Genomic DNA, 13,244 nt, shown 5'->3' on the forward strand with positions numbered 1-13,244 from the left:
GTCTTTTTGAATTTGGGGAGGCTTTGCTTGTGACCCAATATGTGGTCTATTTTTGAAAATGTCCCATGGCTTCACCAGTTTAAATTCCCACCAGCAATATATGAAGGCTCCAATTTCTCCACATTTTCACTAACACTTAATTTTCCATTGTCATTTTAAAAAAATATGGCCAAACTAGTTTGCCATTGTAGTTTTAGTTTTCATTTTCTTAAGTGATGTTGAACATTTTATCATGTGCCTGTTCGCCATTTGTATATCTTCATTAGATGAATATTTGTGCAAATCCTTTGCCCATTTTAATCATGGATTATCTTTTTGTTGATGAGTTGTAGGAGTTCTTTATATATTCTGGATACCAGACCCTTATTAGATAGATGGTTTTCAAATATTTTCTCCCATTCTTTGGGATTTATTTTTACTTTCTTGATATTGTCCTTTGATGTACAAAAAAAACCCACCCCAACATTTAGTTTTGATGAAGTCCAACTTACTTTTTCTTTTGTTGCTTGTAGTTTTGGTATCGTATCTAACCTTAGTCACTTTAAAATTTTCCTTTCTACTTTGGCTATTGCTAACATTTATTGAGCATTTACTATGTGCCAAGTCCCATGTTAAGTACATTATATACATTGTACCATGTAATTCTCAAACAACCCTGTAGGCGGGTACCGTTATTAACATTTTTAATTGAATCTTTTCAATGACTCTATGGGACAGATAATATTGTCTTCATTTTACAAATAAAGAAACAGACAAATGAGGTTAACTAGCTTATGATAGATGGTAGAATTGGCATTTGAATTTAGACTTGAACCTTGCTGGTCTCATTTTAGGGCCCATATTCTTAACCACTTCATATATTCTCTTTGTATTAAATTAGCAAAAGCCTAACATCTTTCCATTATGGTTTTACTAGGCTTGTGGTCCAGAAGTAGTAACTTCTTTTTCCCCCCAGTCAGAATCCCTACTCTCATGAAGCCGCTTCCATGTCACATTTTGGGTATCCCTAGAAAAAGCCACAGAGCATTTGAATCCTCTCTAAATCATATCGAGGCACAGGATTGATAGCTTTTTAATTCTTACACAGGCGTTTGCATTTTTAAAGAGGATATGGAATTAAGTGAAATGAATCATTATCTGGAAAGGTTGTCAGTTAACCAAGTAAAGTGAAAAATTCAGGCAGAAGGTATTTTGGGGTTTTAGTGCCACCAGAAGGCATTACAAGTCCTTGCCTGGAAGTCAGCCCAGGGGATCAGCTGCCTTCAGCAGATCCTGCTTTTCAGAGCTTCTTCCTTCTCCCTCTTCTGAACCGATGGGTTGTTTTTGAATGTGTTTTGTTTTGCTTCTTGGTTTGTTAGGTTTTTAAGTGGCATGCTATAACTATCTGCAGTATTTGGTTAGGTCAAGAGAGGAGGAGGGAAGGCTGAAGAGGGTGGTCATTAGGGAACTAGAGAGGACTGTGTGGGAGGAGCCTCTCTCCTGGGACAGCATGGGCATTTTCTTTCTTTAGTAACATACTGTGCTTGAAAAAAATGTGTAACTTTCCCAAACTATGATGTTGCGGGAAATGCCCACAATATCTGGTTTTATGCATAATCTATTATTTTTCCTGTAAATTTTTTAAAATTAAAATATTATTAGAAGAACAAGTTACAATAGTCTTTTCTTATTTTGCATCATTTTCACTGATTACCTTTAATAAAAATGCAGGAAGTTGCTGCTGTTTTATTAACTTGCAGCCTGCATGCTTCCCTTTGTTCTTTGTTAGATATGAGCTGGCATGTGTTAGACTACGTTAGCATTTGCTCTTGGGACTTCAGTGGTTTCTAAATTCAGCACTGCTCAGCCGGTTCCCCCTTTGCTTGAATCAATCGAGACTGCTATTTTTAGCAACAAAAGGGAATTGAAATAGCAATTTTCTTTCCATGTAATAGATCCCCAAGTGGAATACTGATGCAAGCTCTCTGTCATTTTCTATTCTCCCCACCCCCAAAAGCACTCAGAGGAAAGGCAGCTGTCATGGTTTGCGGCAGTATTAATCTTTAATCAATCGAGTGTTTTCTGCATCCAGGTGTTCGGGGAGAAAAAAAGGGTCACGAGGAGGAACCTGCCTGGAATAACTAAGCTCTTATGCATGGGCTCTGCAGTCAGAATTTGGTAGGCAGTGGCAGCGAATAGACAGAAGAGCTAAAAATAGCATGTTTGCTTCCAGAGCTCCTCTATTCTAGTCTATTTTTGATGTTTAATTTTGATAAGTTGATTTGGTGCTTACTAAAAATATCTGTTCCTCGCAAATTGAGGACAAAAAGTAGAATAATTTTAACCTACACAAACTAAAGTATTGTTGACTGTATAAAATCTGGAAGCTGAGCCCTGGTCAGTTGCCAGTATTTTATATAATCTGTAACAAGCTAGATACTTTTGGATGCCTAGTTGGGATATTCTTTATATTTGTCAGTTTCCATCTTCTCAAAGGCTTGCAAATTTTGGTTCTGGTGTTGTATTTATATAGGAGACATAGCCTTTTTTATTTCCTCTCTCCCTTTCTCCCCACCCCCCCTACCTCAAGCCTGCCCCTGGCCATCATATGTACTTCCACACCCCATAGGATTGTGGGTAATACCTGAGGCTATTGGTTATGGGTGATACCTGTAACTTTTTTTCTATGTATTGTTGAAAAGTACCTTAACTTATTCACTTACTTCATAGCAAAATGAAAACAACCCGGTGTTCATTGAAGAAGCAAATCTGAATGACAAGAACAGTGAATTGTCCTACTTTGTTAATTTGGCATGCTTTGGTAAACCAAAATGGTTCATCCTCCCTTCCCCTAATCCTGCTTTGGATTTACTCACTTCATATCCACCCTGGTACATTATGAGTCTCTCTAACATTGAAAATCATCTCCTTTCAAGGATAGCATTAGAATTCTTTTAAAATGTATACCTACATATTTACCATAAAGTGAAACTTTTCTCTGTTACATTTAAAAAAATTTTTAGATCACAGATTCTTGATGTTGAGAGGGGTTGAAGAGCATATTAGGTTGTGTACAGTAGGTGACCGGGCATTATTTGTTTAAAATAAAAGAGTGGATAAAGCAGAGGCTAGTTTCTAGTCATAGTCTCATTCATTCAGTCATTCATTCATCCAGCAAATCCTCATTAATCACCTGCTTTTGCCATTCACTATGCTCGCAGTTAGATTGTGGTGTAAAATGAATAAAGGAAATCTCATTTTAAATGTAGTAAGGAGGCCTGAAGGAGGAGCTGTCAGGCCTTACCACTCCACCTCAGTTACCTCCACAGGAAGAAGCGATAATCACAGGGGAAGAGATATACTTTGTATTTCCAAGAAGATGTGTCTCTACTTTATTACCACAGTGGTTGGAAGGAAGATTTTCTCCTTGCCTAGCAACAAGCTCAGCTAATGGGAAGCCATCACCACATTGAGCTCTCATTTTCCTTCATGGACTTTTCCTTCAAAACACCCCCTCTTAACTTCCTCCTTTTTCTCTATAAAGTAACTTTCCTCTCTCTCCTTTGTTTGTTGGATTTGCCTGTAGTTTTTGCTGTACTTCTCTGCTATTCATGAATAAGCCCATCTTTGCTGGTAAAAATAACTTTTTAATTTTTTTATTTGTAAGGTCAACAGTGGTCACTCAGACCCTTATGGCAACCTATATGATGAATGCTAGTAAGAGGGAATACAGAGTACAGTGGGGACAGAGAGTTTTTAGATCCTGTTAGTCTAGAGCAGGAGTCCTCAAACTTTTTAAACAGGGGGCCAGTTCACTGTCCCTCAGACCGTTGGAGGGCCGGACTATAGTTTAAAAAAAACCTATGAACAAATTCCTATGCACACTGCACATATCTTATTTTGAAGTAAAAAAACAAAACGGGAACAAATACAATATTTGTATTTGTATGTGGCCCGCGGGCCGTAGTTTGAGGACCCTAGAGGTTAAGGAAAGAATGGTGGGAGAGGAAAAATTCAACCAAAAACCTCAAGGATGGGAAAGAGACACTGGTTGGAGTGAAATTGGGAGGAGCAGGAACAGCATTTGTAAAGAAAGAGCATATTACCTTGGAGGAACTGAAAAAATTTCAGTATGACAGGCAGTCAGTGGTAAGAGGAAAATGATGGTGTTTGGAAGACCTTGTAAAGAATTAGGGCAGTGGGAAGCCACTGACAAGTTTTAGGCAGGGAAGTGATCAGATTTGCCCTTTAGAGTGACCACTTTGGTTGCAATGTGGAGAATGAGTTGGAGAATGGGAGCAGGTGAAATAGAAAGTGGCTGCAGTAGTTTTTGTCGGAGATGAATGATGGTAGCCGCATGTAGTAGTTGTGGAGAGAAGTGAATGGCAAGAAGTTTTAATAATTGGCAATAGGGAAACATTGTCACTTCTTGATAGGAGAACGAGATCATAAAAGTGGTGTTTCAGAAAGTGAATTCTTAATTGTATAGCATGAACTGAATGAGAAAGCACTGAAAGACTCACTGCACAAGTCCTTGTGTGTTGGGGTGATAGCTTAGATTGGGGTGATAGCTATTGTGAGAATTAATTGGATATCAGTGAATTACCTTGAGTAAATATTCCTGTAATGATGTGAATACTAAATATTTTCTTTTAATAACTTACTTTACTGACAGCTTATTCTTGCTTTTCTGGACCTATAAAAGTGACTTTAGCAATATGGAAGTTTATTTTTCAACCAGTTTAAAGAAGACTAGAATTTTTATATGTCTGATTATGTGTGGTCAGTAGTAAGAAAAATGAAATGAACCCAGGACCCTTCAGTCTACAGGTCGACACTCTATCCACTGAGCCAAACCAGTTAGGGCTGCAGTCTTTTTAATATTAGTCATTATGGTGGGTTTTCAGAGCTAAATTTGAACTGCTGGTATTGCTCCAGGTGGTTCAAATTTATATCAAAGTATTACACAGGTCATCTTGTGTCTAATTGGTGGGTCCTCGCTATGTATGATCAGTTCTTAATTATAATTCTTAAACTAAACTGTTACTTTTTCTCTTTTCTCAGTTATCACAGGTAGTACTGATGGAATTGGAAAATCATATGCAGAAGAGGTAGGTAATTTTCAAGACCTTTCTTTTTGGTATTAAAAAATACAAAAACAAAATTCATATAAAACTTTTTATCATAATAAGTTGGAATTGTGAAAAATTTAGTGTAACTTTATATTGTGTAAATATGAACAGTTTTTGGTTTATATTTATTTACTTAAATTTTATTTTTGTAATTACAATTGACATTTAAAGCTATTTTATATTAGTTTTAGGTGTGCAACATAATGGTTACACAATTACACAATTCACGAAGTTATTCCTCTGATAATTTCAGTACCTACCTGGCACCATACAGAGTTACTACAATATTATTAACTATATTTCCTGTGCTGTATTTTACATCCTAGTGACTGTTTTGTAATTACCCATTTGTACTTCTTTTTTTTTTCTTTTTTTAAATATATTTTATTGATTTTTTACAGAGAGGAAGGGAGAGAGATAGAGAGTCAGAAACATCGATGAGAGAGAGATATCGATCAGCTGCCTCCTGCACATCTCCCACTGGGGATGTGCCCGCAACCCAGGCACATGCCCCTGACCGGAATCGAACCTGGGACCCTTCAGTCCGCAGGCCGACGCTCTATTCACTGAGCCAAACCGGTTTCGGCCCATTTGTACTTCTTAATCCTTTTACCTTTTTCACCCAGATCCCCCAGCCCCCTCCTGTCTGGCAACCCTCAGTTTGTTCTCTGTATCTATGAGTTTGTTTCTGTTTTGTTTGTTTCTTTTGTTTTTTAGATTTTACCTATAAGTGAAATCATATGGTATTTGCTTTTCTCTGTCTAACTTATTTCACTTAGTATAATGCCCTCTAGGTCCATCCATGTTGTCACAAATGATAAGATTTTGTTTCTTTTTGATGCCTGAGTAATATTCCATTGTATATATTACCACATCTTTTTTTATCCACTCATGTATTGATGGGCACTTTGATTGCTTCCATATCTTGGCTATCCTATCTAATAATAGACAAACATGGTAATTAACCATACCTCTGACACGCTTCCCATTGGCTAATCAGGGCTATATGCAAATTAACTGCCAACCAAGATGGCGGCCGACAGCCAGGTAGCTGAAGCGAACAGGAAGCTTGCTTGCTCCAGTGATGGAGGAAGCCAAGGTTCCCCACCTGCTGTTGCTGGGCTCTGAGCTGCACTCTAAGAAACAATGTTGCAATTATAGAAGCTAAACAAACCTAGATACCTGCTTTCAGCCAACCGGACCTCAGCCAGCAGGACCGCAACAGTGTTTCAATTATAGAAGCCAAACAAACCCAGATACCTGCTTTTAGCAGCCGAGGCCTCAGAGCTGGAGCCCGCCTAGAGCTAAAGCCAGCTCTCAGCTCCAATGACAGCCATAGAAGGTAAATAAATCCCAGAATTTTTTAAAAAAAGGATAGATTGGGAGCTTCAGCCAGTACAGCGGTGGTGGTGGGAGTCTCTCCTGCCTCCTCAGCAGCGCTAAGGATGTCCGACTGCAGTTTAGGCCTGCTCCCCGCTGGCAAGTGGACATCCCCTGAGAGGTCCCAGACTGCAAGAGGGCACAGGCTGGGCTGGGGGACCCCCCCGAGTGCACAGATTTTTGTGCACCGGGCCTCTGGTTGTAAATATTACACCATAATGAACATGGGATACATATATCTTTTTGAATTAGTGTTTTAGATTTCCTCAGATATATACCCAGAAGTGGAATTACTGGGTATAGTTCTGTTTTTAGCTAGAGGCCCAGTGCACGAAATTCATGCACTGGTAGGGTCCCTAGCAACTGCCAGCCGCCAGCTGGGTACTCACTCCCTTCCCCCTGCCAGCCCCTCCGCCCTGGTTGAACTCTGGACAACTCCCAGTCGAGGAGACAATTTGCATACTGTGCTTTTATTATATAGGATTATTTGTGGAATTTCCATTCTGTTTTCCATAGTGGCTGCACCAATCTACAATACCACCAACAGTTCACCAGAGTGTTCTTTTCTCACATCTTGCCAACACTTGTTGGTTGTTGATTTAATGATGATAGCCATTCTGACAGGTGTGAGATGATATCTCATTGTGGTTTTAATTTGCATTTCTCTGATGATTAGTAATATTGAGCATCTTTTTGTGTCAATATGCCATTTGTATGTCCTCTTTGGAGAAGTGTCTATTCAGGTCCTCTGTCCATTTTTTAATTAGACTGTTTATTTTGGTATTGAGTTATATGAGTTCTATACAAATTTTGGATATTAACCCCTTAGACGCACCATTGGGGATATGTTCTTTCATTCAGTATGTTGTCTTTTTGTTTTATTGATGATTTCCTTTGTTGTGATTTTCTTTGTTGTGTAAAAGCTTTTTAGTTTGATGTAGCCCCATTTGTTTATTTTTTTCTTTTGTTTCTCTTGTCTGAGGAGATATTTCAGAAAAAATATTACTAAGAGAATTATCAGAGAATTTACTGCCTATGTCTTTTAGGAGTGTTATGGTTTCGAGTCTTAAATTTAAGTCTTTAATTCATTTGGAGTTTACGGTTTGTATGTTATATGGAATATATTATGTAAGACAGTGCTTTTTTTTTTTTGAGTAATTGGATAGTCCTCAGTTTTGAATTATTTTCCAAAAGGTGGATATATTATTATATCGGTTATATTTCCATGCTAATTTATGGTATCATTTTCATGAGAAGGACTTTGATGGACAGAAAGATATTGGCAGACACAGGCAAAATGTTCAGATTCTCTGGAATGTAATGAAAGGATAGGAAATCATTAGTTTGAAGGCCATCATACAAAGCAGGAACCTTGGCAGTACTCTCCAGGGAAGCTTCCCTGCCTTCCAGTTCCAAGAAGGCACCCACAGTCTATGACACTGCCCAGTTGAGATGAAGATCCTGGCGGATCCACTGAATCTCTCATTTGTCACACCCAAAGGTTCTTCTTCCTTGTTTAAAAAATCCTCTTTTGTTTTTCTTTTCTTTCTTTTTTAAAATATATTTTTATTGATTTTAGAGAGGAGGGAAGAGGGAGAGAGAGATAGAAACATCCATGATGAGAGAGAATCATGGATCGGCTGCCTCCTACAAATCCCCCATTGGGGATTGAGCCCACAACCCGGGCATGTGCCCTTGATGGGAATCGACCCTGGGACCCTTCAGTTCGCAGGCCGACGCTGTGTTCACTGAGCAAAACCAGCCAGGGCTCTTTTGTTTTTCTAGTTTATTTTGAATAGCAAAACTACAGAAAAGTTCCAAGAAGAATATAATGAACACTTATATATCCTTCACTGGGATTCCCCAATTATTAACATTTGCCACATTTAATTTTATTATAATTATAATTTAGATGGAGTTATAGGCATCATAATAATTTACCCTTAGGTATTTCACCTTGAATCTTAAAATGTTCACCCTTATAACCAACAATTGAGTGGTCACACAAAGTTTAACTTGATATAATCCTATATAATAAAAGCCTAATATGCAAATTGACTGAGCAGCAGAATGACTGGTTGCTATGATGCACACTGACCACCAGGGAGTAGATGCTCAATGCAGGATCTGCCCCCTGGTGGTCAGTGCACTCCCACAGGGGGAGCGCCACTTAGCCAGAAGCCGGGTTCATGGCTGGCGAGCGCAATGGCGGTGGCAGAGCCTCTCCCACCTCCGCAGCAGTGCTAAGGAGCATCAAACGAGCAGGCAGTAAGGAGCGAGGGGTCCCGGAACGCGAGAGGGCACACCTACCCAGGCACGAATGTCATGCACCAGGCCTCTAGTATTTCTATATAACATATAGCCTACATGCAAATTTCCCAATTGCCCCAGAAACTTTCCTTGTAGCTCTTTTATTTGTGGTTTCACATCTAGTTAAGAATTATGCATTGCATTTAGGTGTCATGTCTCTTGATTGGAAGAGTTTCGTAGACACCCCTCTCCCCCTTTTTTTTGTAACTGGCATTTTTGAAAAATTCAGGCCAGTTTTATAAAAGTTTTTCAATTTGAATTTGTCTGATTGTTTTCCCGTGATTAGATTCTAATTAAACATTTTTTAGCATGATTGCTACACAAAGTGCTATTGTATCCTGACTTTATCTTATCAGGAGGCACAAGAAGTCTTCTTGTTTTATTATCAATTACCTTAAGACAAATGATTTGGCCCTGACCAGGTAGCTCAGTTGGTTTGAACATCGGTCCCCTATGCCAAGGTTATGGGGTTTGATCCCCAGTCAGGGCACATACAAGAATCAACCAATGAATGCATAAACAAGTGGAACAACAAAAATTTATCTTTCACTTTCTCTTTCTCTCTTCCCCTCTCTCTCTAAAGTCAATAAATAAAAATTATAAAAAAGAGAAGTCATTTATGAAAATGCTGCCCACCATAATTCTCCATTATAAAGGCGCCTTTCCCCTTTGTAATTAGTAAGTAGTATGTGGGGTGGTGCTGTGAGACTGTGTGAATATCCCATTTCCCAGCAACGATTTTCACCCAGTGATTTTAACATCCATTGAAAATTTTTGCCTAAATTAGTTATTACCATGGTGGTTTAAAAATTGCGACTTTTCTAATGATATCTTTCCTTCTGTACTTAGTAGATGCTATTTTTCTATAAATAAAAGCTTTTCCTTATCCTCCCTCCCCTGTTAATTGAAAAAGAGAAAACCACATACCAGTTTGGACTCATGGTTTCTTTAGTGGTTTTGCAGCACAATAATTTAATAAATTATTACCAACCTTTGTTATTTTTATTAAAAAATGTTCTATATCTCCTCATTTGCAATATCACTTATTATTTAATAAAAACCAACTTTAGAATTTAAGACTGGAATATTAGTTTAGTAAATCACTAATAGTGCATAGCAGCTAATTTATGGCTCATTTATATGCTGTGTGGAATAGTTCACTAAAAAGTTTTGTGTATATTATGATTTCAAGAATTCAAACAGTACAGCTGGGTACATAATGAAAAGTAACAGTCTTCCTTCTAAAACCTTTTTACATTTGTATACTAGCTTGATTTAGAAAGATAATCCTTTGGGGAGTCCTGTAAAGTCTTTATTTTGGATTGCCCATTTATTACACTGGAATTTATCTGTTGGCTTGTATGTTGTTGTTTTTAATGTACTAGTATTTTTATTGACTTGAGAGAGGAAGAGAGAAGGAAAGAGAGATAGAAACATCAGTGATGACAGAGAATCATTAATCAGCTGCCTCCTGCATGCCCCCAACTGGGGATCGAGCCCACAACCTGGGCATGTGCCCTTGACCGGAATTGAACCTGGGACCTTCAGTCTGCAGTCCGATGCTCTGTCCATTGAGCCAAACCAGCTAGGGCTGTTCGCTTGTTTTTTAATTTGGATTATCGTATGGTCAGGTTTTCTTAAAATGAGAATATATCTAATGTCTGTTTTCAATAAAATGCACAGGTATGACTCAACTGTTTGTGTCTCTTTGCTATTTCAGTTGGCAAAGTGTGGAATGAAGGTTGTCCTTATCAGCAGGTCCCAGGATAAACTGAATGAGGTTTCCCGTGAAATAAGTAAGTTCTCACATCACCCTCCCCGCCCTCATGATTAGAAAATAAATACAAAAGCTTCTTTCTCATTCTGTTACCAGGCTGTTTTTAAAGTGGATCATCAATTTTTTCAAATTAATATAGGGCCACTATAATTTGCTTAAAATGTCTTCTGCTGACTCATTTAGTTTGTCAGGAGTCAAATTCTCTGATTATTTTATCATGCTCTACTTATATATTTTTTGTTGCTTCATTTTAGTATTCTTGTGTGTTTTTTTACTTATTGACTTTATTGTCTCTAAAATATGTATTATATATGATTGAAGAAAAATACAAAGTATAGTGTGTGTGTGTGTGTGTGTGTGTGTGTGTGATGGGGAAACTTTTGAACTTTCTTCTTTGTCAGCTGTGCTTGAGACCAAACTACATATGCGAAGACTTTTTAAACTGATATCTAATTAACCAGCTAGATGGATAAATCAGTGCTGTCCATATCCTTGGTAAAAGTTACTGATGTTCCCAGTATGGGGCCTATGGCTGGTAGACTTCTAGTATGATGCTTGTGCACTTTTTCCTTTCTTTATTGATTAGAGGGCGTGGGGGGAGGGGGGTGACAGAGAGACAGACAGATAGACAGAGAGAAACATTCATATTTTGTTCCACCTATCCATGCATTCACTGGCTGATTATTGTATGCGCCCTGACTGGGCACTGAACCCGAAACCGTGGTTTATCGGGACGATGCTCTAACTAACTAAGCTACCCCTCCGGGGCAGATGCTTGTGCACTTTTACACCTTTTATGCCCACAAGTCACATTATTTACTTATTAAGAGTCAGTTGTGTTGGTTCCCAAATTCATTTATGCATTTCTTATAAATATTCTGTAAACTGATGCAATCTTGGTGTAAAAAGGGAAGTTATTTCTATAAAAACTAAGTTGAATGCTCTGAAAAAAGTGAGAAAAGGGAGTTTTTTCAGAAATTAGGGGCTAATAAGACAACTGTGAAATATTGGAAAAATTATAAAAAGAAAGAAGAAATTTACTCTCGGATTATTTCATTGTGTTGAAGCTTTTGTTGCATTCTAAAACAACTGGAACTGCCATATATGAATGCTGCATTATGGGTGTGGTTTATGCAAGAAAGACTGGAATTCCACTCACCAGATCTAAACTCAAAGATAAAGGCCTTGGCCCCACATAGAGGATTGGTGAATGATACTACTTAAATTAAAATAAAATGGTTACAATGTGTATTTATCATTGTATAGGATTCCTTGCTTTAACTGACTTATTTAAGTAGCCAACTAACAAACTGCCCCAATTCTTTGAGAAGAGGGGATTGTTACTGTATTTTATTATTATTTTTTCGCACCTTTTATTGAGACATAATTGACATATAAATTTATGTACTAAGTTTAAGGTGTACATTGTATTGTGCTTTTATTAACATTACCACCTACTACTAACATTTATATAGTGCTTTATTATTTTACCGCACATGTATTATCCCCTTTGATCCTTCATGCATCCTTGTGAGGTATATATTTTTGTTATTATTTCTTTCCAGACCATGTCTCGTTCTACTGGACAGGTTACACATAGATGCATTTAATTTTTTAGGTGAAAAATGATCTTTATAGATTCCTAATATTACGTGTGTTAAATTTTTTTTGACCCCTGAGAGCACAAATCTTACAAAGGTAAGCATGTGGTATATAGATACACGAGAAGTCCTTGGCATTTAAGGATTTTAACTTTCAAGGTTTCAACTATGTAAATGCCACCCTGAAAGTCCAAGACACAGAGTATTTTGCAATTTTGCTGAGGTGTGAATTTGAATGAAGCTGTGACACTAATGAGCCTGAGGTGTAGTTACTTAAATAGTAGCTGATCTTTGCATACTGCTTGGATCTTAGTACTGTTTTTTTTTTTAATCCTAACTCGAGGATGTATGCTTATTGATGAGAGAGAGAGAGAGAGAGAGAGAGAGAGAGAGAGAGAGATAATGGTCAGTTGCTTCCTGTACACAACCTGACAGGGGATCGAACTCACAACCTAGGTATGTGCCCTGATCGAGAATCAAACCTGCAACATTTTGGTGTAAGGACAATGCTCCAACCAACTGAGCCACTCAGCCAGGGCTTAGCACTGTTTCTTTCTTTTCTTTTTCTTTTTTTTTTTTTAAATATATAAGTCTGCAGGCCGACGCTCTATCCACTGAGCCAAACCGGTTATGGCAGCACTGTTTCTTTCTTAATTGCTAAAAAGTAAAAGTTCATATGCAGAAAAGAGAAACTTTTGATCAAATGGAATGTTATATTTTTAAATGCTCTGATATGAATGATTGATACAGGAACAAGAAAAGCCACCTCATGATACTCTTTCAAGGAAGTGCTACAGCCTGTATAAAAATTGCTTAATGAGTCAGAAGATCTACTTTAATGATATTTGAGAATTTGGTTAATTTATGATCTGAGGTGACGTGTGACTGTGGACAGAAATATGATTGGAGTAAGACTAGATCCTGTTCAAACATTCATGATGGAACAGATGGTGCTGGTACTGAATTGACTTTTATTATAAGGAAATGTTTTGTTTTTTTTCCTTGTTGAAAAATTTGAAAAACATTTTTTTCTGGGAATAATAAAAATTTAATGGAAGACATGAT

The 13,244-nt window shown here is 37.7% G+C and overlaps 1 protein-coding gene across 5 annotated transcripts in view; it reads left to right on the forward strand.

Annotated features, from left to right (window-relative positions):
- HSD17B12 (hydroxysteroid (17-beta) dehydrogenase 12) overlaps positions 1-13,244 on the forward strand; it is a 134,320-nt gene that overhangs the window by 41,206 nt on the left and 79,870 nt on the right. For all 5 annotated transcript variants that reach the window (XM_015569495.1, XM_015569494.1, XM_006772241.2 and 2 more), the window contains 2 exons: positions 5,044-5,090; positions 10,522-10,597. In XM_015569495.1, the coding sequence (XP_015424981.1) occupies positions 5,044-5,090; positions 10,522-10,597 (123 nt within the window). The remainder of the gene's footprint in view (positions 1-5,043; positions 5,091-10,521; positions 10,598-13,244) is intronic.

The sequence above is a fragment of the Myotis davidii genome, unplaced genomic scaffold (genome assembly GCF_000327345.1).
Source record: "Myotis davidii unplaced genomic scaffold, ASM32734v1 scaffold265, whole genome shotgun sequence".
Lineage (NCBI taxonomy): Eukaryota > Metazoa > Chordata > Mammalia > Chiroptera > Vespertilionidae > Myotis > Myotis davidii.